The sequence below is a fragment of the Podarcis vaucheri genome, assembly GCF_965113315.1.
Source record: "Podarcis vaucheri genome assembly, chromosome: 2".
In the NCBI taxonomy this organism is placed as follows: domain Eukaryota; kingdom Metazoa; phylum Chordata; class Lepidosauria; order Squamata; family Lacertidae; genus Podarcis; species Podarcis vaucheri.
In genome coordinates, this window is record NC_138760.1 from 58044600 (window position 1) to 58072479 (window position 27880).

Consider the following 27880-nt stretch of genomic DNA (forward strand, 5'->3'; position numbering starts at 1 on the left):
AACTAGCCAGTCTTGTGTATCCTCAAGAAATCCCATTCAAGAAGCTGCTACTCTCCTTAGTCCCTGTGTGAGTGAAACTCTGAAGCAATGTTGCATCAAGGAGCATCTTTGGACTTATGGGGGTACAAGGAGCTTGGGAAGGAAGAAGCTTGTGAAGAGGGGTATCCGAAAGGTAAAACTTGCTGAATGACTTTTTTTTCAGAGGGAAAAGCCTCAAGATCACACATATTTTTATAAGGTTCACACTTTGTCTTGGGAGTCAAACAATGTTATGTCCTTTTGATGCATTAAGTAGTGCTGACAATGGCCTGGTTTGCACGGCACAAGAAGCCAAACTATGACTTACTGGGGATGCACAAAGGTGTGGGATCCTGAAGGGGCTTGCAACCACTTTGCTCCTAACCAAGTTTTGCTTCTGCACAGCCCTTAGGCTTGGGGTTCAGCTCTCTCCTTGCTAACCACAAGCTATAGCCAAGAACAAACCTTGGCTACAGCTTACAGTTAGTGTAGAGAGAGCCTAACCATGAACCATATTTTGGAAGAAGCACTTAGTCAAACCCTGTCTTAGCACAGCATAGTAGTAAATAAGAGGGAAGTGCAAAGCAGTTGTCCTGGTAAGTCATAGCATGCACATGCAATAAGTGAATCAGGATAGTCATGAAGAAAAGCCACATTTTCACATATATTTCTATTAATAGCCAACTCTTACTTTAGCAGGCTCAAAGCAACTTTTCTTGGTTTCAGTGACTGTTCACCCAAGTACAGAACAAGCCCATACCTACCTAGCTTTAACAAAGTCAAAGCATTAAGTGTCCCTGGATTATTCATTCGCACCTCAGGCTGACCAACCTCTGGCACATATTAAATGAAGAGTCATAGATGCGGCATCCAGAGACATATGCATGACCATTAACAGCACGTTTTTCTCTCTTGCTGCTTGCATCCATCCAGTTCACACATGCAAAAATGCACTCAGCAGGGCTTCTCATGTGTAGAAGAGAACAGGGTGTGTGAACTGAGAATGAAACATAAACTGCTCTAATATTTTTACACCCCACTTTGTTGGGAGTAAAGATGATTTCTGCATAAAGCATGCTCTCACTATTGATCTAGTAGTAAAACAAAAGTGCTGCCATCATCACAACCTTTTCACAGGGCCCAAACGTGCAAAGTGCAGAGCTGAGATTTGGCTGAAGGCGCTCAGGAAAAAAGCGGAACTTCCCTCACTTAGGGGAGGCCCCCTAGTTCAGTGCTAGAGCAGGAATGCAGAGGTTTCCAGCACTTCCAGCTAAAAAGGTCAGGTGCAAAGTGATAGGAAAGATCTCTCCCAAGACTCTGGATAGCAGCTGACAGTCAGGGTAGGCAATACTGGGCTAGATGGATGAACATTTTGACCTGTTCTAAGGCAGCTTCCGCTCGGTCACTAGTGAGTCCTCTCTCCAAAGCATGTTACAAATCTCAGAAAAGTCCCTATGAAGTTCAGATTGCCATAACCTGTACTAGAAATGCACCAGACCTAGGAAAACAGCAACCTGCCTTATTCCAAAATCAGAATCTTTGTCCACCTAGTCCAGTATTGCCCACACTGACTGGAAGCAATGCTCCAGGGTTTTGGGCAGTGGGTGGTCCCAGCCCTACCTGGAGATACCAGGAATTGAACATGGGACCTTGCAAATGCAGAGTATGTGCCTCGCCATTGAGATATGGTCCTTCCCAATAAAGCTTGTTATAATGAAAGTCCAATAATTAGTTAATTGTCTGATTTAAGAACCATATTTCCTTCTACTATTCTTTTCTTCTTAAAGATAGCTAAGAAACAAACACCTTGGACAAAGCCAAGAACCGCCCTGAGACCTCCAGGTATAAGGTGGTATATAAATTAAATAAATAAGTAAAAATAATACAGTCATCTATTTTGAAACAACAAGAATCTTGCTCACAGAGAAGGAAGAATTGGGAGAATGCTTCCCCCATTGCAGTGAAAAATGCTACAGTAAAGATTAGTGCTTCTCCTGACCTGAAGAGAAAGAGAGGAAAAACACAGCATGCATGACATTATGCGGTGATATCATCCATAAAACAGGATGCTAAAATTATGTCTCATCATAAGTAGCTATAAAAGTCAGTTGCCACATCATTTATGTGCACTTGTTAAATAGAAACATACAAGCCTTATTGATGTCCTTCCTGGTAGACCACTGACACACAGACATCTCAGAAGGGATTCAGGCCTCGCCTTTCAAAATTGTGGGTTGTTTGGGGGCTTTTTCATTTGCCTAGTTTCAAGGATACTTAGTGACTCTGATATGCATGTTGTTATTAAAACCTTCTATTACTTATCACCCCAGTTTAGGTATTTTTTTCCTCACCAGGTTCCTGATTTATGTTGTTTAATCCTAAATATGTTTTCTTAGATGTAAGTCCCACTGTGTTCAATAGAGTTTGCGTCCTATAAGTATATTTAGAATTGCAGCCTAACGGAGCCTTACTCAGAAGTAAGTCCCACTGAGTTCAAGGTTAAGTGGGCACAGGAGCCTGCCTATATTCTTTTAAATAATTGCTATCTTCTTAAAGTTTTTTATCCCTATTATATAAATTATAATAAAAATAAAGAACCCTCCATATAATCTCCAGAAGAAATCAAAATGTCAATGTGTTGAACAAAGTGTTTCTACATCTATTCATGCAAGCAATTTTTTTTAAGGATGGGTGGAAAAAATACCAAGATTTCATGGCTAAGTGGCAGGGTTTTGAACATCTCATAAGGTGATCTCCAACCAAATTGTATCCAGAGTAGACCTAGTGAAATTAAAAAGCTTAGGTATCTTAAGAACACTGTTTTCAATGGGTCTCCTCTGGGTATGATTAGCTTTGGAGAGCAAACATACTAATTTTTTATGCGTCACAAATATACATTTTAATGGCTTAGGTAATTGAGAGACAGGAATCCATAAGCCCTTGCATACTTTGCTACGGCTTTTGTCGACAATTCAAAACATTGCTGAACTTTATTAATCGGTCACTGCACATCTCCTCAGGGTTCCAGCTTTTTAATGCTCTGATGTTATCCCTTTATTGATCACAGTATTCGTGGTTCCATTAATGGAACAGTAAACAGACTAATAACTGGAGGAGAGAAAGGGGGGGGCAGAAGGGAACTTAGTATGGGGGTAAATCAAAATCATTGATTTAATTAGCACAGCACTTCCTTGCTGAGACCCCATGCATGCAAAGATGTCAAAGTAAAACTATAACAGTACTTGGCTCTTTAAAAAAAAGTTATTCAGCTGCTGAGAATGAAAATCATGAAATAAAAATTATGGCTTTATGCTAAAGCTGTTGGATTTGTGAGAATCAAATAGTTATTTTGAAGAAAATGAATTATAGTTCTACAGTTTTTAAATACTTTAAAAGGTTGGGGAGATGCAAATATAAAATACTGTGGTTTAGGAAGAAACTTGGGTCATTAAAAAAACCAACCTTTTGTCTCTAAAACTCTTATACTGAGGCTGGATCTAGCTAGACACATCAAAGAAGCGTTTCAGTTAAAAGCGTTGTAAATTTAAACAGGGAAAACAGGTAGAGAAAAGGAGGGGCTTCACAGCGCCATCTGGCGGCACAACGTTATATCGCATATGCAACGCATATAAATCGCTTTTTATTTACCAATCTAGCTGAGTCCCTTTTAGGTTTGACCCACTGAAACCCTTGAATTTCAACCCATACTGTTCCACAGTGTTCTGACCCCCAACTTGGTTCTGAAAGCCCTGCAGATGCACACAAGAACAAGGACTTCAGTTAAAAGTATTCAGTTAGCTTGACCCATAATTGTTCTTTCAGGGCACACACACCTAGCACTATTCAAGCTGCAAGCGCTTGTCCTGCTAGTGGCAACTGCAGTTGGAGTCTTCGCTAGGGATATGTAAACATTCAAAGTTACTAACCATGAGCGGAGGGGGAAAGTTAACTTCTCTACAAGCCAGCATCCTTATAAAAGAATGCCCAAAACCATAGGGGCATCGATAAGCGAGAGAGAGCGAGCGAGCGAGCGAGCGAGAGAGAGAGAGAGAGAGAGAGAGAGAGAGCTACTTCCTGGTTGGAAACCTTAGAGGGTGAAACGAATACAAAAGCTACCTTTCTTACCTTGTTTTAGGGAGGGCAGAAAGACCAGAGTACGGAAGCCAGCATCAACAGCAACAACCTGAAGCTGCAGAGCAAGAGGAACCGGGAGAGGTGAGTGCGCTGGTGCGGAGTGACACTTTGTGGGTGGCTTTTGCCTGCCCAGGTTGCTTTTTGCAGGATCTCGGCTGGAGGCAAGGACACTTGGGAGAAGAGCCCGAGCCGCTATTGCAGGGAAGTTTCCCCTCTTGCAGATTGCAGGAGGAGCCTGCGGTAGTCACAAGGGGGGTGAAACAAACCAGACAACAGCAACGGTTGCAAAGACGCACATAAACGCGCGCAGAGGACAGGAAATAAAAAAAAAAAAGTCGGAAGGAGAGGAGAACGAGCAGGAGGGGATCTTCAGAGAGAGAGAGAGAGATACGGTAGAAGCAGCGGCCAGCCACTGCAACTGTAGTTAACGCTGTGATCGAATTGGCAGCGTTTCTGCAACTGCAGACGAATCAAAAGCACGCCGGCCGGGTCCGCCTGACACACCGTGTCGCTTAAAGGCTTTATGCAGATCAGCACTTTCCAGAGATCCTTTAAGTAGTTGCTTGGGGGCGAGGACAGTCTCCCTTTCCCCCCTTTTTCTTTCTAGGCAGGAACCCCCAGCATCCCAATGAGAAAGCATGAAAAGAATGCAAATGATGCTGCAAAGACTGTTACTGGCGTTTCATTGGCAAAGGGATTTTGGGACCATTGAGCGAGAATCTCCTCTCCGCCCCCAGATATCTGCATTAAAACCATGCATCTCATGCAGCACTTCTCGCGTCCCATGCACGGTGGCTTCGGTTCCGGCCAGGAACCGAGCTAGCTCTTTTGGCCTGAATCCAGCACGGCCTGTAAGCGCACAGGTAGGGCTAATGGTTCGTGAAATTGCCCCCGGGCTTGAAAATAACTTCAGAGCGTGCCTGCCTAGGTAGTGCGAGGGGCATCAGGACCAATGACATGAAGCCTGCATAAGCCATCAGTTGCTCACGTTTCTCTGAGAGGCGAGAGGAGAGCCACTCCCTTAAACCGTGCAATCCCTTCTCCAAATTGGAGGAGGGCGTGTCAGCATCTGCGCTCCTGAAATGTAGAATCTGAGGACCGCTTAGGACACAGGAACCTTGCATCAAGTGCATGGTGGTCCTTGGAAGTGCTACTTTTGCGCATCTGCTTTACCTCTAAACTGCGCAGTTAAACATTAATTGGTGTGGTTATTCAGCTACTAAAGCACTTGTCCACCAATTTATTGATGGAGCTGGCAACAAGCCAAAGTCTGGGTAAGGGTACTTGGTCCAGACATGTAACAAAAAGGCATTCATTCTCCTCCTGCACCCAATGTCCCGAGTGCGGGTAACCTCTGGAATGTGGCTTGTTCTCCAGCTTGAATCAAAAGCTAGCAGGTTGAAAAATAAGGTATGTGAAACCATTTAGACTTTCATTTCTATACCAAGAGCTACTTTTAAAGAAAGGTGACCGTTTTGCTACAACAATCAACATCAATGTGTCTTTTAAGTCTGGTGGTTTTGAGCTGCAGTCATATGCTCACTTGGTAAGTGGGTTTTACTTCTGAGTAAACGTATAGGATTGGGCAAGGCACTCGGGAAGCCGGGGAGAACTTCACTCCCTAAGGAATTCCTCCATCCAGGTAAAGTCCAGTGCCACCTAGTGACTACCTATATGATGATGCAGTCAGTATAGTATGTATTAAGTTGCAACTTTTGACACACTTAAGAGAAAGTGTACTTTTCCTTCATGGTCCTCAGAGACACTTTAACTGAGGCTTTGCAATATGTAAATTTATGTAGATTTAATCAGTCAATTAATTCATCAGTTAAAAGCCGGATAACTAAGAGGGTTTCATAATATGTAAATTTATTTACATGTAATCAGTTAATTATTTCATCACTTAAAAGCCAGATAATTAATTGATTAAAAATTATTGAGAGGTTGACAGCACGAGTGATGATACTTAATTTCCTTATCAAAGAGTTACATGCAAATTGATGGTATTCCATTAAGCAACAAAAATGATTTGTGAAGTGTCTTTCAAAAATTTAAACCTGCTATCATATAGGTTTTATATTTCAATCATTCCCTTGCAGAACAATAACAGAGAAATAGTTATTTTTACCTAGTATTTGTAGGTATCATGAAAAGGGAAAGGAAGGATAAGAAACCAATCCTCCCAGTTTTAAAGACTGGGAAACGATAATAGTTACTTTCCTATAACTAATCTTCACAGTGGCTCTAGCCAAGCATTCATTGTGCAAAGTGAAATTCTACTCATAGCACCTCACTCTCTCCCTCAGGACACTCATTTACAGAAAGAACCTAGTTACATTGGAACTGATAGAATTTAGGGAAATCCACACAGCCTGCAACAACCCTAAGCTATGAATGAAAGGCTTCTATAAGGAAAGACAGGAAAATAGGGTGGATTCCATATGCAACTTGAAGCACAGGTCAAGTTACTGCTCCATACTATATGTATGGAGTATGACCATCTTTTATTTGAGGGGGTAGATATGTCAGAGTTTCAGTAGTTAAACTGATCCCACAGAATAAAAATATCTCCCCTCTTATTTTTTATTAGGTGAGAGAAGATATATTTTGGATGGCACAGTACTTTTTACATAGATGTTCAGAGCAAAAATAATACTGTGGGCTAAGATGTCATGGAGATTACCAAGTACACAGTCTGAGCCAGTTTGCTCCCCTTAGGAATGGCATAGAGGGGAAATTCTGCCCACATACTGCCTGTGCCATCAATGCAGCACCAAGGGTGAGGAAAACACACACATCATGGGCCAATTCTCACTTCTTGTAAAGATGCAGAAAGCTTCTTGGGGCAGAGAAGCCATAGAGAGTGTGGAGCTAAATTTTACCAGTTTAAGTCAGTGTGGAGGATGAAAGGAGAGGCAAACGTTATGCTTCTAGGCAAGTTCCCAGCCTCCAGTTAAATTGTAATGGTGGTAAGCAGTAATGACATTTAGCATTGTCTGTTCTCTCTCTCATCAGCTCACGTTAATAGTGGCAATTTTTCATAGTGGCTACCACAGGTGGAGAAGGCAAAGACTGAATCAGCCTTGGCTCCCTCTTTCGCAACTGGAGGGGGGAGGGGTGTGCACTTTTTGCAGTGCTATACTTTTTAGAAGGCTAAAGAGGTGAGCTTATTGGACTCACTCCCCAAACAATTCAGGCACTGGTGTTAAATCCAGATGTGACACTAGATTTCGGGTGGTGTGGACGGTTACCCCACACATGGGGTGCCAAATAACAAGAACAACAATAGTGTGAGATCCATAAAAAGAAACTGTACCACAACGGAATTGTTGTAAAAATAAGTATTGCTGGAAGGGCACCAAATTTTGTCCTCACTCAGGGCACCATATTACCAAATCTGTCCCTGCACTAAATGCAGCATTTGAAGTTATTTTGTTTTAACAAAAATCACACCCCCCCACCTAGGCTAATATTACCAATGGGAGACTTCTTTCCACCAAGTAGCAGCAGCTTCAAGGGCACAGATATTCCACTGAGGCTGCATTCCATCAGGCAAGAAAGGGTGGGGAAAAAAATTTCCCACAAGTTATGGTGCTGACAAAATCCATGCCTGGTGGTTGCTGTTAACTTTAACAACAACAACTTTTAAATTCCCAAATGCAAAACATTTAGCATCACATCTATTTTGGCCTTGTGATTGGACTCTGTACCAGCCTTGCAGCCTAATCACATGCATGTTTATAGTTGGATATATGTCCCACTGTGTTCAACAACTCTTACTCCCAAATAATTGGGAACAAGCTTGCATGCTGAGACTGTATTGCAAAATAATAATTCCATGACAGCCAGCGTAATTCAGTGATCAGTAAGCTGAACTTCTGTCTTGACAATCAAAGTTAGTAAGCTTGCTTGGCTATGTATATGTTGTGTGAACTATAAATTGGGAACAGTTATTTCACATGGTGGTTGTGAGGTAAACGCCGCAAAGCAGTTTGCACATTAAAAGGCCATGGAACAAAGTTTTAGAAGTTCAGCTGTTTTTCTGGAAATGTTTGCTGCCCTCTAATGGGGATAAGGCAACATGGCAGACAAAAGGAGCACCAGCAGCCTGCCATTATGAAGCTACTTTATACTGCATTAGATCACCAGTCATCTAGCCCAGTGCCGCCTACTTTGACTGGTAGCAACTTTTCACCAATCCCTAACCCCACTCTGAGTCAGCAGAAGAGTCTGGGAAGATGTAGTTCACCACTTTGCCATTTTTTTGACCTACACAGATACAGTATTTTTCTTATCTTTTGGCTATTATGTACCCAGTGTTACACATTTCAGTTTGGTATGATGTTGATATTTTCCTGGTTTTCCTTTACAAATAATTTTTATGTGATTAGCTTCAGTTACTGACACTTATTCTAAGGCATTCAGGTATGTTCCAAAATACAACCGCCAAACATTCAAAGGCAATTTGAATTACATTTACTGTTTCTTTTTTTGTGACAACAGATCCTCAATAGAAATGCAATGCTATAGCAACAATTTAAGCAGCAGTTGATATCAATTCACTTATTTACATTTACTAACCCCCTCCCCCCCACCTGATTACAACATCTCCCCAGAATATGCAAATAAAAATGTTTCTCTAAAAACTAACTTGCAAGTCAGGAACAAAAAAATAATGTCCCTCAAAGCCACCCATTTCTCCTAATTATCATTATAATAATCTATTCTAAATCCTAAACCTACCTTTTTCTTGTATAGTCAAAACTAAGTGTAGCGCAGCACATCATCGTTATGTCCTAGGGATAATGCCAAAGTTTTTGGATAATGGTTGTTTGAAAAACAACCTACAGAATTAGTATTCTTTTGATGAAGGTATGAAGTGAATGGAGTACCAATGATGGATAGCTAGAAGCTTTAAGGTTCATTATCTTCAAACAATCTACTATAGGATACGAGCATATTTTCCTTCAAGTTTATTTAAAAATCTAACAAACAGGAACACACACTTGAAGGAGTAAAGTAGAAGGGTTATGTTCAACCAGTCTTTGCTTATTGAATACACTCCTGCTTTGTGAAACTCAGTGCTGGAAGCAGACAGCCATTCTTCTGAATCACTGAAGGAGCATCTATTATACAACTTTATTCATGTTCCTGGACACTTTCTGAAGTCTGTTAAGACACTGAACAAATTTTGAATTCCTTTTTTGCTTCTTTGCCTTTTACACTTACTGTTTCACCTGTCAAACCCACCTCTACAATTCAAAATATTTTAAGAACAAGGCAAAAGGAGCTCACAGAGTTTGCTTCTCAGGTGGCCAACAATATACATTAGTGCTTGTTCTTTCTTCTATGAAGAACTGTATGACCATGGAACGGTAAGCTTGGCATCTGATTTAAGATGATGGCGTTTTCACATCATTTGCTTCATTTCCTTCTTTTTGAATAGAGAACCCATATTTAAATGTAACAATCACAGTCACTACCAGTACAGCAGTGGTAACTAAAGTGGATATCACTACTGGAATCCACCACTTTTCTGGATCATCCACTGGCTCAGATGCTGTGAAAACAAGGAAAGAGAAAAGATGCTAAGCCCTCACTACACTGTAAAATATGGCCAGACTCCAGTGCCCAAGACACTGCTAATTAGGAGGTAAGCCCGTAGAAAACTTCACTATTCTAAAAATGTATTTATTATATGTCAGTGTTGGGAAACCCCCCCTTTTTTTTCCTTTTTCCTTTTTCCTTTTTTTTTTTTTTTTGCTCCATGGACCAGATGATTACCAGGATCAGGCCCAATTTGACAGGGGGGAAAGCCCAACCCATCCATCACACTGTGTCATTATGATGTCACATGATTGAGTTGCTTGGGGTTTCCACTTGGCAACCACACTACAAGGCATGTGGTTTTGCAATTTAAACATGTTGCAGGGTTCCCAAAAAATAACTCAAAAGAGGCAATAAGCTTCATCCAGCAGAATTTTCTTTTACTACTGAAGGCAAATGAGCATAACAGTCACAAAGCCAACTCTTCAGGATTGGCACAGGCCATAAGAAATCCAGTTGCAGCAGACTTAATTTACACTTACAAGAAGACTAAAACTTAGCACCTAAACCTACTATGCACAGAACACCACACCAGAAGGAAGAGTCAGAAAGTGAAACCCAGGCTCCTTCTGGCATGACCTTGAGAGAAAGAGATAACAGAAGCAGCTTAACTCAGCTTCTGTGAAAGGATAAACCAAACACCAGGAACCTTCTGCTTCTTTCCAGGCAAAATGGAAACTTGTTAGTTAGAAACTTCCAGCTTGCACCAGCTTGTATCACACAAAGAAGGCTCCAGAACCTTCTTGAATCAATAGAATGGGAAATATCTCTACGCTTTAAATCAATACTTTCTGTACCAAAAAATGCAAACCTGACAGTTGTCAGTTTCATGTTTGGTGTTTTGGAAAGCTCTGAGCATAGGACTGCCAAACTGCTTATTCCTCTCCTCCCCACAGCTGGAGTTTGTAAACAACAGCAACAAATGGGTGTTGTTTATAAAATGTAACTTTCCCACCAGTTAATGGGGATTGGGGAGGGAGTACATTTTACAAGGCAAAGCACCCATACAGTATATGTATATTCTGCTCTTTCATGGGGCTTTCAGTGGTCTTCCATTTAAACTGCCAACAGATTACATCTGCTTAGCTTTGAAAATGTTGTTTACAGGCAATTCCCTATGGCAGTAGTTCCCAATTAGCTAAGTACCATGGACCCCCTGTATTTCAAAAGCTAAGCCATGGACCTGCTGCTTTTGAAAATGTTGATATTTCTGTGGGAGTTTTTGTTATATGAATGCATATGTGAAATACATATCCATATATTCATTATATATATCCTCCAAGACGTCCCAGAGCAAAACTAGGCCACATGTCATCTGGGCCACGCTTCCACAAGAGTCACGTAACCTGTGCGAGAGCACAGTGCCCCCAAATGGGATGTCCATGGCAGTTGGTGGGCATGTGCCACAGACCCCCTGGGTGAGTTACACAGACCCCCAGCTGGGAACCACTGCCATATGGCCATCAAAAATCTATATTCAACACTTTTTAACTGCTCTTCATTACAACTCTGTAAGAAAGGTACCTTGTAACATTTTTAGAAAAGCATGTTTGCCATTCTGGAGAGGGTAACAAATTCTACTCACTCCCCAGCAAGGATTTCTCGCTGCTCCTCAATAAAAGACCAGAGCATACATGCACTATGTGTTAGGCTTTTTTGGTGTTGCCTTTTAGTTTCTGAAACTTTCATTCACAGAGAGACAGAAACATGGTTTTTTTCTTTTTAAAGAATCAAACAAATGCTAGATTTCTATGCGGGATTTAGTGACTGTCACCCAGTAGTTTACAGGGAGGATGTCATATTAATACTTTGTCTACATTGTAACATGATTTTTTGTTGCTTCATAGTTTGTGAAACCAGTGTTAACCATTAGGAATGCCTTAGAATATTACCTAATTGCAAGGAAAGTCATAATTAAAAAAAGGAAATGCTTTATCAAAGTGAGGGTTCAGTACTACTTTCAGTAATGATTTTTTTTTTAATCCCTCTGCTTGTAACATAGCATCCTAATGCAAACTCAAATAGCTACCCTGGCTCAGGCAGTATCAGTTATGGAAAAGGAACTCCCAATGAAACTTGAAAGTAGCTTAGTGATTATTACCTAAACTCCCAATATCTTGCTAAACATTAAACTCACCTAATGGGGCTTGACATATCCATGAAGCATTTCCTGAACAAGGAGCTGATATCAAAAAAGCCACAGCAGGTTGCATCTGAGGACACAACTGCTCGGCATCAAAAAGAATCCTAAAACATGAAGTAGACATATATCTAAACAAACCTAGACAAACAACACACACTTTATGCTATAAACAGCTTAGGATGGTCAATAGTAAACTCTTGTGGGTGGGAAAGTGAACATGAATAGTCTGATTCCAATGTTATACTCTAATATTTAGCATTTTGAACACTAAGTGGTCCAACATATACTTGAATCTAATGCTTTAGATACAAACTGGTCTTTGCCTTAGCATGAGTTGATTGTTTCAAGGTTTCCGTAATTATATGCAAAATATTGTAAAACAGGTATTTATATAATTATTTATCATGCACTTGAATATCATCTTACAGAAAACACAGGAGTATAATTTTGTTAAATAATAATAATGACAACAATAATTTTATTATTTATACACTGCCCATCTGGCTGGGTTTCCCCATGAGCCATGTTCTATTAAAAAACAAGCAAACATAAAAAGCTCTTTTTTTTTGTATTCACATGCAGCAGCAGCAAAGGATCCCTAAGTGCAAAGGGCTATGGGTTTCTCAGGCTTAACAACAGAAGTTTACAACATGTATGAAAATGGATTTTAAGAAATTAATCACCAGCAGTGGAAGTGGGAGAGACTGTCATCAGGAATACAGTGGTACCTCGGGTTAAGTACTTAATTCGTTCCGGATGTCCGTACTTAACCTGAAACTGTTCTTAACCTGAAGCACCACTTTAGCTAATGGGGTCTCCTGCTGCTGCTGCGCTGCCAGAGCACGATTTCTGTTCTCATCCTGAAGCAAAGTTCTTAACCTGAAGCACTATTTCTGGGTGAGTGGAGTCTGTAACCTGAAGCATATGTAACCTGAAGCGTATGTAACCCGAGGTACCACTGTACAATGACTGGGGAGGGAAGATTTAAGCCTTCCCTCTCCAACTGCTATCCAGTTCAAAACTGTTCCTATTAAAGACCTCCTTGTTATTACAATCAACACTCAGAATGCACAAACCAGTATCATAGCCTCCTATAGAACAATTTATGAGTGAACATTCCAAAAAGTTAAAGTAATCTGCTTTTTGATTGCAGAATGATGTCAAAACTACAGGATGATGTGGTTCCCAACAACAAGTAATATATATACACACACACAGCCTTATGGCATAATTAATCTCTAGTAAATCAAAATTTGGGAATTTGTGAAAAGAGAGCTGTTTAATTTACCTGCCTTCTAGCTTTTCTTCTTGTGAAAGCCACATTTTTGGCTGGAAATCTGGGCCAGCTACGTGAACCCAGAATATTTTAGAGATCACTTTAGCTACCCAATCCTGCAAAGGATTAATAGTGACAGAAGACAAGAACATCTGATGACAGCTGAAAATACCCAACATCTTTTGAAGTTAAATTTCAGTTACAAATTTCTTTTGACAAAAGACCGCATACATGTCGCACTGCGCAAACTAGTAGGAGGTTTTTGGCCAGTTAAAAAGAAGACCGGGAAATAAATTACAATAGATTAGCATGATTATGTGAACACGAGAATTTCCAGAACATAGCTCAGAGTTTTTTGTTTCTCAGCAATGAGCCATTCCTAAGTTTATCCTATTTGTTCTATATAAAATTAATAGCAGCTTGTTTTGAATTTATGGTTTTAAAGAAAATATTAGCAAAGTACTATATAAAGGTGCAAACACACACATACACACACACAATTTTTTTTTAAAGGTTTATTCTCACACTTTTCTACTTTCAGCCCACTCCTAAACAGAAATAAGGCCTACTGGGGCAGAATTGCAACCTGTACTATTTTATCTCCCCATGTAAATCTAACAAGTTTCCATAAGATGAAAGGCAGTAGAAACCCATTTAAGAAATCAGAGAATGACAGTGTCTCTTTTTTATCTACCTGATTGATGCCTAAGTCACTGACCTTTTCATCATTGCTAGTCATATGCAGAAGCCGGGCTCCTTTAAAAAGGCTGCACATGTATTCTGCATCACTATGATTAATCTGCCCATATGAAGGAATGTAATAACACTGTCCATTGAAGTATGTCCAACTGTAGTAACAAAACTGGCTTCTCAGATCTTTTCAAAAAGAAGGAACACAGTGGGGGGAAATGATGCACTTACATAATTATCACTAGGCAGGCAGCAGTACAATAAATAAAAGGTCACATTGCCCCTCACTATTTTGAAACAAAGTGGGTCCCCATCTATAGATAGAGCTGCTTAGCTTCTTGCCTCCCACAATTCTTTGCTCCTGCCTGCTGTCACGTGGTGAAAAACCACTTACACCGTTGGTTCCATCATCCCACAAATTAAATTGAACAGATTACAAAAATGGAATATATCAATAGCCTCAAGCTAATAAGACCACTTTTGTCCCACTACTGTAGTACTCACTTATTTCACAGAGCTTTAAATCATGTTCTGAGCAGGTCACATCACCAGCACACTTTCCTGTTAATCTATTGCATGGTTTATCTTCTGGACATTCTGGGCACTTTTCTTGACAAAAGGCTCCAAAATGTCCTTCTCTGCAAGCTGAAAATGTATTTTAAAATAATGAACTAATGTTTAGATAAGAACAGTGCTTTATGGTCCCACCCCCTTCAAAAAACAGTAATCTTTATCTAAGTCCCCATACAATAAGGCATGCAGGCATATAGATCTGATTCCATGAAGTTAAACAATATCCCCGTAAGTGCTGAGAAGCAGTGGCGGAGCTTCATGTTCCGGCACCAGGGGCGGAGAGCAGGCAGGGGCGGGGCTGGGCACATCCTGGGGGCGGGGCACACATCCAGGGGCAGGGCACCGCACCTGCGGGGGCAGGGGGCACCCGCGATGGCACCCTGGGGATCACGCTGCCAGGGGTGGTGCGCTCCCCCCGCATTCCTCTTCCTCCACCAGTGATGAAGGGCACCGAATAAATAGGGTCTACTTATTCCTTCCTGTGTGTGTCCATAGGGGATGGGAAGTGGGAGCAGTCCCCCCCAAAAAAATAATATTCTGCAGATTCCCAGTTTGTTTGTTTTCATGTAAGTTTTATTCAAAGTTTAGTGATTCCAAGTTTTTAATTCTTTTATCATGCAAGTCTCTAGCCCTTGTATAACCTCAAGTATGAAGCAAGATGTGCGGGCAATGTTCTGCTCATTCAGTTTGTGAGAAAGGGAACAGAGGGGAGAAAGTCCCTGTTGTGCACCTGGAAATCACTGCACTGAAAGGACACATTAGTGGGAAAATGTAGGGAGGCGACGTGTTGAGATTTCTGCATTTTCTGCATTGTGGGGGGTTGGACTAGATGCCCCCTGGGATGCCTTCCAACTCTGCAATTATATGAGTCTATGCTAGCCCTGCCAAATAACCCAGTGTTGCATCCATTTTTATTTGGGAAAGGGGAGTTAAAGTAGTGTATACAGTCTTGAAGTGTAGTTTTTATCCTGGTTTGTCTTTTTTTCAAAAAGGGAAATGAAAAGTGTCAGGTGGCTATGAAGTTTATTCTAACAGCACTGTAATTAATTAAGGCAGGGAAGCCAGGAAAAAATCAAGGGGTTCAGTCATGGTGAAAGACACTGGGCGCCTTCAGACTGTGTTCTGCAAGAGGGATTCAAACACATTCCAGAAATTTAGGCTTGCGAAATTAAAGTGGGTTACATTTATATAGCAAACTGGCAGGCTGGATTCCTAATCCCGAGCCCAACCCTCTTGGGCCAATTTACACCAACCTCCTTTGAAGATGTCCTTTGAGCACCAGTCAGCTAACACTGTCTGGGTGTGCAGTACATTAATTTTTCATAAAGGAACAAATGAAAGCCATTCATTTATAATACAGTATAAATTTTATACGAAATACATATACTCAAGGACATCATGGGATAAATGGTTAAACTTGCCCAGTGCCCTTGATGATTCCAGTGTCTGAACGAGAAGCAGGTTTTGCCTCTTCTTGATTCTGCCTTATATTATAGCTTTCTTACTTTATCCCAATTACCTTAATGAAAAGCACTGTGAACAATGCCAACCCTTAACTATACAGCTTTGCCCTGGATTCTGTTTCTTGTTCATGTTAGAATGTGATGGGAACAGGCTATTTTAGAAAGAGCTGCTATATTTTATTATTATTGTTATTGCTACACATTTTAGGCGCATCCAATAGATGCACGATTACCAATGTGCAGGTCCTTTTGGATGCAGAAAAGGGGCGGGGCGTGCTTATATGTGCTACCCTGATGCTTGCGGTGCCTGGGAATAGAACCCCTGCGTGAAATGGCCGCTGCCTGTATTTATTTTTATCCTGCCTTTCCTTAGTCTGGGACTTAAGGTGGCTTACACAGACAAACTAGAAAAACCTAAAAACATAGAAAAGACAATAAGTAAATGTAGCTAAACACTAACAGAATGAAAATAATATTTAAAAGTCCATTAAAAACACAGACAAAAATTAAACCATCACAGCACCCGGCTACAGACATATGACTTTCAGCTAACTTTGTGAAGCATGTACATAAATAGGTCATTGCTGTGATGATTAGTGTTCCATACCTTTCTAATTTCCTTTTCTCATTTTTTTGGCTACTCCTTCCCATAACCCTTCCCCACACTCAAAAGTGGACAGTTACCAGTTTTCATGAATGTAGCATCTGACTTTGAGTTAGTTGAGATCAGTTCTTTACCACTGACTGGTACATACTGTCTTTTCCATAAGCTGATTCCAGTGCATTTTTCTTCTAAAAGGCAGGCTGATATTGCAAGCTCCTTTTGTATATACATTCTGTCCCCCATAGGCAAGATGAGCATCTTTCCAGGGTATAGCCAGAACATTTTGGCATCTGAAAGGTATTTTAAAATTCTTTTTTTTTTCCTTTGCATTTTCCTAGAATAATCTGCCTGATCATATTGTGCCATTGTGACTTCACTTGTGTCATTATTATACACAGAGCCACCTGGCTTGCCAATTAATAATATGCTGGCTTCCTAATTCCTTTTTTCTACCAAGCGAAGTTCGAATGTTGCATTTGAAGATGGCTTTCTGAACAATTAGGAACGTGGGTGGCGTTGTGGGTTAAACCACAGAGCCTAGGACTTGCCGATCAGAAGATCGGCGGTTCAAATCCCCGCAACGGGGTGAGCTCCCGTTGCTCGGTCCCTGCTCCTGCCAACCTAGCAGTTCAAAAGCACACAGTGCAAGTAGATAAATAGGTACTGCTCCGGCGGGAAGGTAAACGGCGTTTCCGTGTGCTGCTCTGGTTCACCAGAAGCGGCTTAGTCATGCTGGCCACATGACCCAGAAGCTGTATGCCAGCTCCATCGGCCAATAAAGCGTGATGAGCGTCGCAACCCCAGAGTCGGTCACGACTGCACCTAATGGTCAGGGGTCCCTTTACCTTTTTTTGAACAATTTACTGCTGTGCAGGAAGACATTGTACTGAATTCTGGAAGTATTATTATTCATCTTGAAACTACTATTTATAACATTTGGAGTTAACAACAGACTAACATCTGGGAATTTTGTACAGGGATACCAGCCAGTGGTAGTTCCAAATATAGACCAGTAAGCCAGTCTTGCAGTGAGCCACAGACCTGGGCAAGTAACAATTGATTCTGCACAAGTAGCTTTGCTGAACTAATAGGAATATAGAAAGCTACCTTATACTACCTCAGAATCTTTATCTATCTATCCTACTATTGTCTGTCTCTAAGGTCTCAGCCATCAGCCACTCCCTAATATTTTTAAGTGGAGATATCAATAACAGAACTATGGAGCTGTCTGTGTACAATACAATACTCTGCACCTGATCCTGTAAGAGTATATATATAATTAAATATAATTAAATACACAATTAATAGATTTAATACAGGGCAACCCAACGTTTCATACCAAGTGGGCTACAAGAGTATTCAGACATGGAATCCACAGGCTGCCTTCCCAAAGCCAGACAAGCAAGGTGCTAGACATTGGGAAAGAGACCATAGGCTCTGGCAGGGTCCTAGAATCCTCCCACCTCCTTCCCCAAGCTGGGGAAGCACTAACTAGGCTTAAGGAGGAAGGAGGACTCTAGGAGCCCTCATGCCTTCGTCCCAAAGTCCAGTGCCTTGCTTACAGGCTTTGGGAAGGTGGTGCAAGGGATGTGGGGGGGGGAGTCATATGTTGCCGAGGGCCACCAAATAAAGCCTCAAGGGCCACATGTAACCCCTGGGCCATGTGCTGGACCACCCTAATGTAGATGCATGTTGTGCATGCAGACAACCCAGCTTGGGGAGGGGGGTGCTTGGCAATGGGCACTGTCCCAGGTGGCACATTTCAAATTGATCTTGACACCCATCTGACCCTTGGGTAATAGTGTACAAGCAGCTGGTACAAGCAGCAGAATGCTAAGTCAGGTCACCATGGCTTCAGAACATTCAGTACATGCAAAAAGGCATTGGATAACTAAGTTCCATTCTGCCTATCAGCCTGAGAGGTGTGTATCATGTTAAGTCATTGCTGAAAGTGACAGAGATCACGTTCACCAAACATCCCTGCTTCTAGTTGGGAACTGTTGTGAATTTTCTCTTACCTACACTTCTTTTACAAGCCAAGATAGCAAAGAACGAACACGGAACTTCTTCAAGATCCCCATTCTTCCTCATTTGTGTGCAGGTGGAAGAAGCTTTTCCGTACATTTCTTGACTAAGAATCAAACACACAAGAGGTTATACCAAATAAACTCTTGCACATGTGGGATAACTTCTGCAAGCACAATAGAATGTACCTGATCACAAGAAAACCAGCTCTGTAGCTCTCCCAAGCCTCTTGGGCAGGGTATAGGGAACATGGGGGAGTAAAAGGAGGGGAGGTTGCATTGTACTTGCAGAAGTTGTTCTGCGCATACAATGATTTAGCTGGATGCAACCCAAGGTAAGCAAGGTTAAACACTGCAAAAAAAAAAAAAAAATCACCAATATTTTAAATTATAGTGTAACCTTATGAGGCTTTGCCCTGGGGTAGGAAAAATATTGCACCCGGGAAAGGGAAGTGGGAGTCAACAGACACTCAAGGAATAGTTTCGAAGAAAAAGCTTTATTTCTACCATCCATGAACTGGTAGAAGGAGCAAGTGTGATTAGTCACAAACAAGCACGGGTTCACAGTCATTTGCACAGAGTATATATTCCCCTTCCAGTTCCCTCCCCTTTCTCCTCCTCTTCCAGCGTCCTTCCCATGAGTTCCTCTGAGCATGTACAGAAAGCTGCTGTCTTGGGACTCTTGGCATCCTTCCCAGGAAAGGGGGTAGAGAAGCCTTGCATCTCAGCATGTTCAAGATGTTGCAACTGAATGAGATAAGAGTCAGTTCCCAGTCCTGCTTTGGCATTGACAACTGGCCAAGAAAATGAGACAAAGCATTGTTCTATTCAGCTACCTTTGTTGCAGAGCAAATGAGCAGATGCTTAGCTAATGCCTTTAGCTGAGAAATTATTTTGAAAAGCTTTGAGAAGCTTTGAGCCTGCTTTGGGGGGGGGTGACTTCGGGCCTAGGTGGGGTCACCTGTCCTCACCTTCCTTCAATAGTAGATAATATATTAAATTATAGTATATAATAGGCAAGGTAATTATAGCAAAATATAAAGTTTAAAAACAAGGCTATACAAATGAATATCAGAGAAAAAATTGAAATGATGAAATTTAAAATGTTGTAATTTCTATTTATATGTTGAATTTGAATAGCAAATCTTTACATTAGAGCTGAGGACTCTAAATCTGTGACAACACTGTATCCAAAAATGCCCCCTGCCATTCAATGGCATATTTCTTGATCATTTAATAATTAATAGACAATTTACTAAATGCTGTTACAGGTGGCTGCTAAATACTGTCAGTAGCATGTCTGAAATTTCAAAACATTGCCTGCTGTCCTGCCTTCACAGTCTGTTTCAAATGTTGCTGCTGCAACAAAACCACTGGATGTTCCATTCTGATCTAAAATAAGAATCATAGAATTGTAGAGTTGGAAGGAAGCACAAGGTTCATCTAGTCCAACCCCTGCTATGCTGGAATCTTTTGCCCAACTTGGAGTTCAAACCCACAGCCCTGAGATTAAGAGTCGCATGCTCTACTGACTATTATTCAGTAAATGAGCTGGTCAGGCTATGTGTGGCAGAGCAGATGCAATCGCCCTCTAAGGCTACTTGGAAAGAAAGCTGTAATAATATATTGCTTCAAAAATTTGGTTTTTATCCAGTAGCCCTCCTAACATCTAATGTGCAGTCTAGCTGAAGGTTTATTAAAGAGAATTTGCAGGAACTATTGGTCAGACAGGATATGGAAGCAGTGAAGGCACCGATAACATCAAATACCTGCTGTCTAGCTCAAACAAACTAGTTATGTTTAACACAGTAAAGCTTGCGCTAAAAGCCTCTCAACTCAGGAAAGCCCTGAAGTCCTGTCGTGCCCTGAGTTTCCCACCTGAGTTTGTGAAGTGTTTTATAATGTTTTGATAATATGTGCTATAATATGTTTTTAAGACCTGTCTGTTTTTATTTGTTTTGTTCTTGGCTATAACCTGTACATGTATTTGGTTGACCAATAAAATCTGATGACTGATGAACATCCCAACAGGTGCTTATTTCTTATAATCAGCTAGACAGCTAAACCTGCCTAATACACCATTAATGAAAGCAGTAGTTTCTCTTACGAGTTAGTCATTTCTTTGAGTTTTGGCACTGCTGAGTCAGTCCATATAGCATCCTTTATCATAGACATCAGCCAGACCTGCAGATTAAGAATACACTTATTTGATAGGCATACTGAACATCAACAGCATAGTTCTGTAATCTGCCCTATCTGAAAAAAGAATTGTTTGAAACTATTTATCTATTATTTATTTAGACCATTTCTATATCACTTAATATATAAAATGGCATCTCTAAATGGTGTACAAAAATTAAAGCAAGAACATATAACTTGAACAAGTAGATGAACAATGCAATGTAGATTTTTTCAATATGTCCCTTTCCTTACTACACATTGTGAGGATCTTTTTGAATGTTCAAAATATTCAGCAAAGGGGGGGGGGTAGGATTTTATAATGTAACACTGCCAATTATGTCAAGACAGAGCAATGGCAAATAATGATATAGCCACTTACTTACTTTATGCTCCAGGACTAAACAAGTCTACATGTTTTCCCTAACATTGTCTTCCCTATCTTCATATTTTAACATATATCATAGGTTTGATATAGGAAAATTGGTTGCATTATATGATATTTAACATCAGCAGACACCCACTCTAGAGCAGAATAAAGACTCCTATGTCAGGCCTGAAATAGTAGCAGAAAATTCTCTTGCTCTCCAAATGCATGTTAAGTTTAACTTCTGTATCCAATAGGAGAAGGTACTGTTTTTCAGTTGACGGTATAAAAAGGCAGGGTATAAATAAATAAACTCTTATTTCTCATTATTTATGCCATTCCAGAACTGTGTGAGTTTATGCACGTTACCTTTTCCTCTTTTCTTAGTGGCAGTCGTATAAGTTCAGTTTCATAATAAGCATTGCAGAAATCCTTTGCTCCTTCCCAAGTGAATTGCTTCACCGTCTCTATATAATAACAATTGTCCTTCCAGTACCACCATCCAGGATCTGTTGGACACTTAAGATTAATCACACCTGAGAAATTAACAGCAGCATTTTAAACAAATATAATTTCCAAGTCATTGCCCCCACCACACCACCAGGTCAGAAGTGTTGTAACAATTAAGCCTGCTTGCAGAGGGCTGATAATCAATCCACTACCCACTTGATGCCAGAAATAAATTGGGGTCATAAAATAGTGTCCAGTACATATGTTATAATAAATGAATGCTGAGTGGTGATGTATCAGGAAAGTGAGCCCTTCACTGCCCATGCCAAAACACACCCGGCTAAAAAGAGAGAAGGGTGGCATCAGACATCTATACCTGCAGAGATTGCATGGCTCTTTCATTTTTCTCAAAAAAAAAAGTCAAAACTTCCTGTGGTCCAAAGGAAAAAAAAAAAGGAAGAAACACAATAAAAAATATGGGATGACTTCATCATATGGATGCTCCTTAAAAACTGAATGAGGCATGGTAATTCCATACTACACACCTAGTGTGAAAGCACCCCAAGTCAGCATAAATCACTATCTGGTTAAATCATAAAAACTTTCACCTGATGAATGCAACAGTATCTTGATAACCCATATGCAGAAGGAAACCTACTGCTAAAAAACAATACATTTCATGCGTCCCAACTTCATGTTGAGGAACTCATCTGCTAAAGATCGCATCAGCCCTTCTTGCTAGATGGATGATTTGAAATCCCACAGAAGCAGGTAGGAATCAATTAATGTCATTCATTTGTGCATGAGACACATTTTGGCACCTGATTGACATGCTTGTATGGCATGCTTCATTAACATGCATGATACTCAAAATAGTGTTTGAATGGGTAGGCATGATCAGGTCAGACGTTGCCGGACCGGCATCTGCAGGCACCTACAAAGGCCTTCACGGTGACACCAGACCCTGGGTAGAAGTCCTAGATTCTGAGCTTTTATTAGAAAAAGAAAAGAACATACGTAGTCTTCCTAGAAAAAAGTTATGAAACAAAAGGGTGTCGTTATTCTGTTGTTGTTGTTGTTGTTGTTGTTATATCCTCCAAGGTAACACACATAGTTCTCTCTCACACAATCCTGTGAGATAAGTTAGGTTGAAAGACAGTTACTGTCCCAATATCTCCCAATGAGCTTCGTGAGTGGGGATCTAAACCCTGGTCTCCCAGGTCAACCAAACTTGGCTATGTAGAAATATTAGCAATACCAATTTTGTGTCAAGCCACAACCTTATGGCAGCCATTTTGTGACTGGTGCTAATGACTTTCTCTCAAAATTCCAAATGTGCTACTGGGTCCAAAAAGTTTGGCAATCCTTGCTATAGGTAGCAGGCCAGAAAGCCACGGGAGAACAGAAGATGGCATTAGTGTGCATGAAGATGGAAAAACAGCCCATGTTTTCTAAGCAGAATGCTGACAAGGCCATGAAAAAGGAAATAGAAGTGCTAAATGCACAGACGTGCTCTGGTTAGTTCTTGCAGGCACATTACAAAACTTGCTTCCTTATCTCTCCCTAACTGCTGACTGCTGTATGAAGCTAGCCTTGAGCTTAAAGCAATATGGAAAATACACCAGATAACTCTGAAGCAGAAATGTGCATTTACCAGGACTCTGGCATCAAAATCTTCACTACACCTAGTTTGGCCAACTAGATCATTTGTGAGTTTTAAATTTGAGTGCAGTTTAGGATAAGGTTTTTAATCTACTACTATTTACTGGATTTAATAAAACTTTATAACTAGAATTTCACTATTTGGTATGTTGTGGGGCTCCTTCTGCATGATCCTACCCAGACTCAAGGTCTGATCAACCATGAGTCACAAGTAGGACAAATCTTTACTGGTCACAAAGACATGAGGATACCTAGTCATAGAAATCCCATGCAATTTCTCATTTGCCAGACAAACCCGAGTCCTACAATTTCTGACTTATTAATTCTTCCTCAGTAACATCCCCTTTCACCATTCTTACTCTGCTTGTCAATAAAGAGTAGAACAGGGGAAGTAGCACATCCTTTCACAATTTTTCACAGGACACTGTTGTTATTAGGTGATAAGAATAAGAACGGATTAATTCTTTTACACTGCTACTTCCATAAAAGCTTTGTTACCTTGATCAATGAGCTCATTTTTTCTCTCCCCTCCAGATCAGTCTGGGGAGGGCCACCCAACCAACAGGACTGCAAATTGTGTACCTTCTTCACAATCTTTTCCTATGAAGTCTTCGTTACACTGCTCGTTTTCTGCACATTCTCCAGTTAATGGATTGCAGTTCTTAGTGCCATTACAGGTGCAGTTTATACTACAATCAGGACCATAATAGCCTGGTGTGCAAGCTGCCAAAAGAGATTTCAAAGATCAATTATAATGGCATATTAAAATGACCATAATGTTTTATTTTGTTTTTTTAAAGCAGGATGGTGAAAATTACATAATAGCATCTCCTTGCTGCTCTGCAAAAAAAACTGAACAGTCTTACGAAACAACTGTGTGACACAAACCTTAGACCAGCCTCCTGGTGACCCAGAAACCAATTAGGGGTGGATGGAGTGTCATCCAATCAGGAGGAGGATGTTAAAAGTTAGAAGCTGACAGTCTGGGCTTGAGTACCTGTGAGAGCTGAGATAGGGTTTGTCTGTCATTTAGGTTTAGACAAAGCTTGGAAACTGCCTACTTCAGGATCTGTTAAAAGCCTGGTTAGGGCTGACTTTCGGGTTAGCTAGGCTGGGCAACCTGGACTGCTTCCTATCTCTTGCCTTCAACCACAAATGTATAGACATGCTACAGAATATGTGAATAAGTTTGTGGAGCCATCACCACCAATTCAATGGACAACAGTTTGGGAATCCCTGGTCTAGAAGAAATGTAAACTGAAGCATCTTTTGAAGCTTCAGTGGGTGCTCAGTAATCATTTCAAAACAATAGGTCTATCACTAGCCATTAATCATTATAGCTAATTGGGAACCTCCAAATATGGAGGCAGTGTACCCCAAATACCAATAATGGAGTTGGGCTTGGAAGCTTCCCAGAGGTCATTGGGCTAGCCACTATAGTATGAATATAAAAAGAGTGATTCATTTATATAATGGGTTAATTAATCCCTGTCACAGGATTCCACAAGTGTGGCATACTGTTACATACCAGTTTTCAAATATGCAGTATAGAGATTTGCAAATGATCCCCTGACAAATACAAGGCGCTTTGCAATCAGTGTTATGTACGTAGCTCTTATCCTTTGAACTCCAGTGCAAAGACTTCTTTTGTCTCTACAATGCAGAAAGGCATCATGTAATGATATGTGGGTGACTACTTTAGTGTTGTTGACAATGCCAGTGAGGTAATAGCCACCAAACTCGATGAAATCCGTACTTTCTAGAACACAAACAAAATTAGTTTGGATAAATAGCCGTGCAATTTACGTACATCATTTGAAGGACTTCTGTGCCAATCAAACATTAAGCCTAGACAGATGAAAAGAAGCTGCTGGAGAGACTGTGAGTAACATAAAGGAAGGGGTGTTTCTAGCTATCCCATCCCTTACCTGCCCTATAAACTGCTGCAGGAAAGGAACTATGAGCAACATCAAGCAAGGGGCATTTTTAGCACTAATGAAAATGTGAAGCTCCCTTAATACTTTTGAAATTGGATGCTACATGTTGTTTATGTAATCTTGTTGTATTTATAATATTGAAATGTGGGGTTTTGTGGTTTTTTGCTGTTATGAGATGTTTAAAGTAAAGGTACCCCTGCCCGTACGGGCCAGTCTTGCCAGACTCTAGGGTTGTGGGCTCATCTCACTCTATAGGCCGGGAGCCAGCGCTGTCCGCAGACACTTCCGGGTCACGTGGCCAGCGTCACAAGCTGCATCTGGCGAGCCAGCGCAGCACACGGAACGCCGTTTACCTTCCCGCTGGTAAGCGGTCCCTATTTATCTACTTGCACCCGGGGGTGCTTTCGAACTGCTAGGTTGGCAGGCGCTGGGACCAAACGACGGGAGCGAACCCCACCGCGGGGATTCGAACCGCCGACCATGCGATCGGCAAGTCCTAGGCGCTGAGGTTTTACCCACAGCGCCACCCGTGTCCCGTATGAGATGTTTACTATGTCATTATTTTGCTATGTTATTATGAAATGGTTTTTGTAGTTTGTTTTAAATGTATCCCTGTTTCTTTGTTGTGCCACTTTGAGCATGGTTTTTTTGTGGAAAGACAGCACACCAGTAAAATAAATGAATGAATGAACAGAGCAAAAAGGAAAAATATAAGTGCCATGAATTATACCAGGAATCTGGCAAGGGTTATTTCCCCCCTTTAATTCAGAAGGCAATGTAGGAAAAGTCCCACTTACCTAGAACAGAAAACACAATAAACCCAAATAACACTTGAAACTAGGGCTGTTCGTGTCCTCACTCATCCAGGACCCAATTCAGTGATTTGGACTGGTCCCAACCTGGGACAATCCGGACTCAACCCCTGGATTCTGCAGACAAATATTTGGAAATCCCACTGATTTGCACTGGGAAACCAAAATGGCCATACCATCCTTGTATTGAAACACATGTACAGGATATTTGGAGACATGGTAGACCCTACAAAACGAGTCAAGCTTGCCAAATTTCAGACAGATAGTTCAGAGTTTTGGGGATAATTACCTTTAAAGTTTATTTTTTTAAAAAAAACTGTTAAGACCATACAGTTGGTTGAGTGTTTGATCCTGCCAATTCTCATTTGCAACTTAGAGAGAGAGTTGGAATATAAAGGATTAAGACTTCTTCTTTGCATTGTTCCTGCAGAAAATGAGGAGAGCCCCTCTTGATGCATGACTGATAATTGCACAGCACCTTCAGTTTTTAAGATCCCCATTTCCTCTTAAACTTTTGGTAACTATAGCAGGAGGAGGAGCTATCACTAACTCCAAAGACGAGCTGGAAGAATCTCATCTTTTTCTATGTTGTTTTTTGGCTGCCCTAGCTGCAAGGAAAGGGGGAAGTGGATCTACTGCTGAACCTCAAGGCCTCTTCCTCTCTACATTTCTGAGAATCTTCAGGACCTTCTGAGCAACCAGGATATAAACCTCTGACAAAGCTGGAATTGGAAGATGGATCTTAGTCACTCCCCCCCCCCAATCTTTTCTCAGATTAGCTGCACTGAAAACCTAATCAAAGACATTCACCTCCCCCAGGCGGTGACCAATGGCTGCTTCGTGTGCTGCTCTTTCAATACTCTGCCTAGCCCTGAGAAAAAAGCAGGGAAATTTGGAACAGACCCATGCCTGTCTGCCTGGGCAGATGGGCGAAAGGAGGAAGGTGCACTGTGCATCTTCACTGTTCCAGTGCTGTTGCTCCTCTGGCCAGCCAAGCCCTGAAGAGAATGCTGGCTTGAGATGCAGAGAAATGGTGGATTGGTGCAGGTGTGCCAGACAATTTAATCTCCTGCACTGCCAAAAAAGAGGCTTGCCTCCTTGGATCATTTGCCAAGGTGGACAGCTTGCCCAGCACCTTCCAAAAACTGCTGCAGGCACTGATGATGGTGATTTATTAAATTCGTATACCGCCCTTCAGCCTCAGTTCTCAGGGCAGTTCACAACATAGTTACAATATATAAACCACAAAATACATAGTGGAGGGGAAAACAACAACAAAGCAATAACTCCCCCACAAAAAAACACACATTTAAAACGGCATCAGATGTCAATCAGCCAAAGGCCCGGTTGAAGAGGCATGTTTTCACCTGGCCCCTTGGCCCCTGAAAGTGTATAATGAAGGTGCCAGCCAAACCTCCCTCCACAAATGGGGATTATAAAGAGTTAATTAAGTAGGCAGGCACCTTCTGTTTCAACTTTTAAATGCTTGCTTAAAACTCTTCTATTCCATCAAGCCTATGCAGGCAACTAAGAATATATCTTTCCACAATAGTTAACGGAAGAATGTTTTTTAATTTTTTATATGGTTTTAACTGTAAGGTTTAATGTACTGTGATTGTAAACCACTTTAATATTTTGTATGAATAGAAATACAGTATATAAATATTTTTACAAACAAAAATGCAAGGAAGCAAGTAAGGAAAGAAGCAAGCAAGCAAGCAAGCAATGCAAAAAGTTAGTCAACTTTGCCTTAAATTTAAATTTGTGCTACCCTTGGTTGCTAATGCAAACTCCCACAATTATATTGCAATTTCTATATTATTATCAGCTTCTTAAAAGCATGGTGATATAAATATTTCAAACTCTTTCAGAATTTTCATATTGCTAAGTAAAATCTGATTATGCAAGCAATTCAGATCCCACAAGAAAAGCTGATCTTAAC

At 40.9% G+C, this 27880-nt stretch overlaps 2 protein-coding genes across 12 annotated transcripts in view; both read right to left on the bottom strand.

Moving 5' to 3' along the window:
- STK32A (serine/threonine kinase 32A) overlaps positions 1–4648 on the bottom strand; it is a 73144-nt gene extending 68496 nt beyond the window's left edge. Inside the window, exon 1 of one of the 4 annotated variants that reach the window (XM_082213504.1) lies at positions 4144–4648. The gene's annotated coding sequence lies outside the window, so the exon portion shown is untranslated. Of the gene's footprint in view, positions 1–2167; positions 2191–3480; positions 3518–3851; positions 3880–4143 lie in introns of those variants that run through there. The other 3 variants (XM_082213506.1, XM_082213505.1, XM_082213507.1) reach the window with 3 other exon arrangements.
- A 4462-nt stretch (positions 4649–9110) lies between these two features.
- The window catches only part of LOC309527010 (uncharacterized protein), an 81897-nt gene continuing 63127 nt past the window's right edge, over positions 9111–27880 (bottom strand). For 5 of the 8 annotated variants that reach the window (XM_082213433.1, XM_082213432.1, XM_082213431.1 and 2 more), the window contains 11 exons: positions 24718–24948; positions 23772–23912; positions 21447–21613; positions 20640–20716; positions 18527–18639; positions 16589–16798; positions 14373–14513; positions 13897–14054; positions 13191–13294; positions 11897–12006; positions 9111–9712 (listed from right to left, as the gene is read on the bottom strand). In XM_082213433.1, the coding sequence (XP_082069559.1) occupies positions 9546–9712; positions 11897–12006; positions 13191–13294; positions 13897–14054; positions 14373–14513; positions 16589–16798; positions 18527–18639; positions 20640–20716; positions 21447–21613; positions 23772–23912; positions 24718–24948 (1619 nt within the window). In that variant the 3' untranslated portion in view covers positions 9111–9545. Of the gene's footprint in view, positions 9713–11896; positions 12007–13190; positions 13295–13896; positions 14055–14372; positions 14514–16588; positions 16799–18526; positions 18640–20639; positions 20717–21446; positions 21614–23771; positions 23913–24717; positions 24949–27880 lie in introns of those variants that run through there. The other 3 variants (XM_082213430.1, XM_082213434.1, XR_014217049.1) reach the window with 3 other exon arrangements.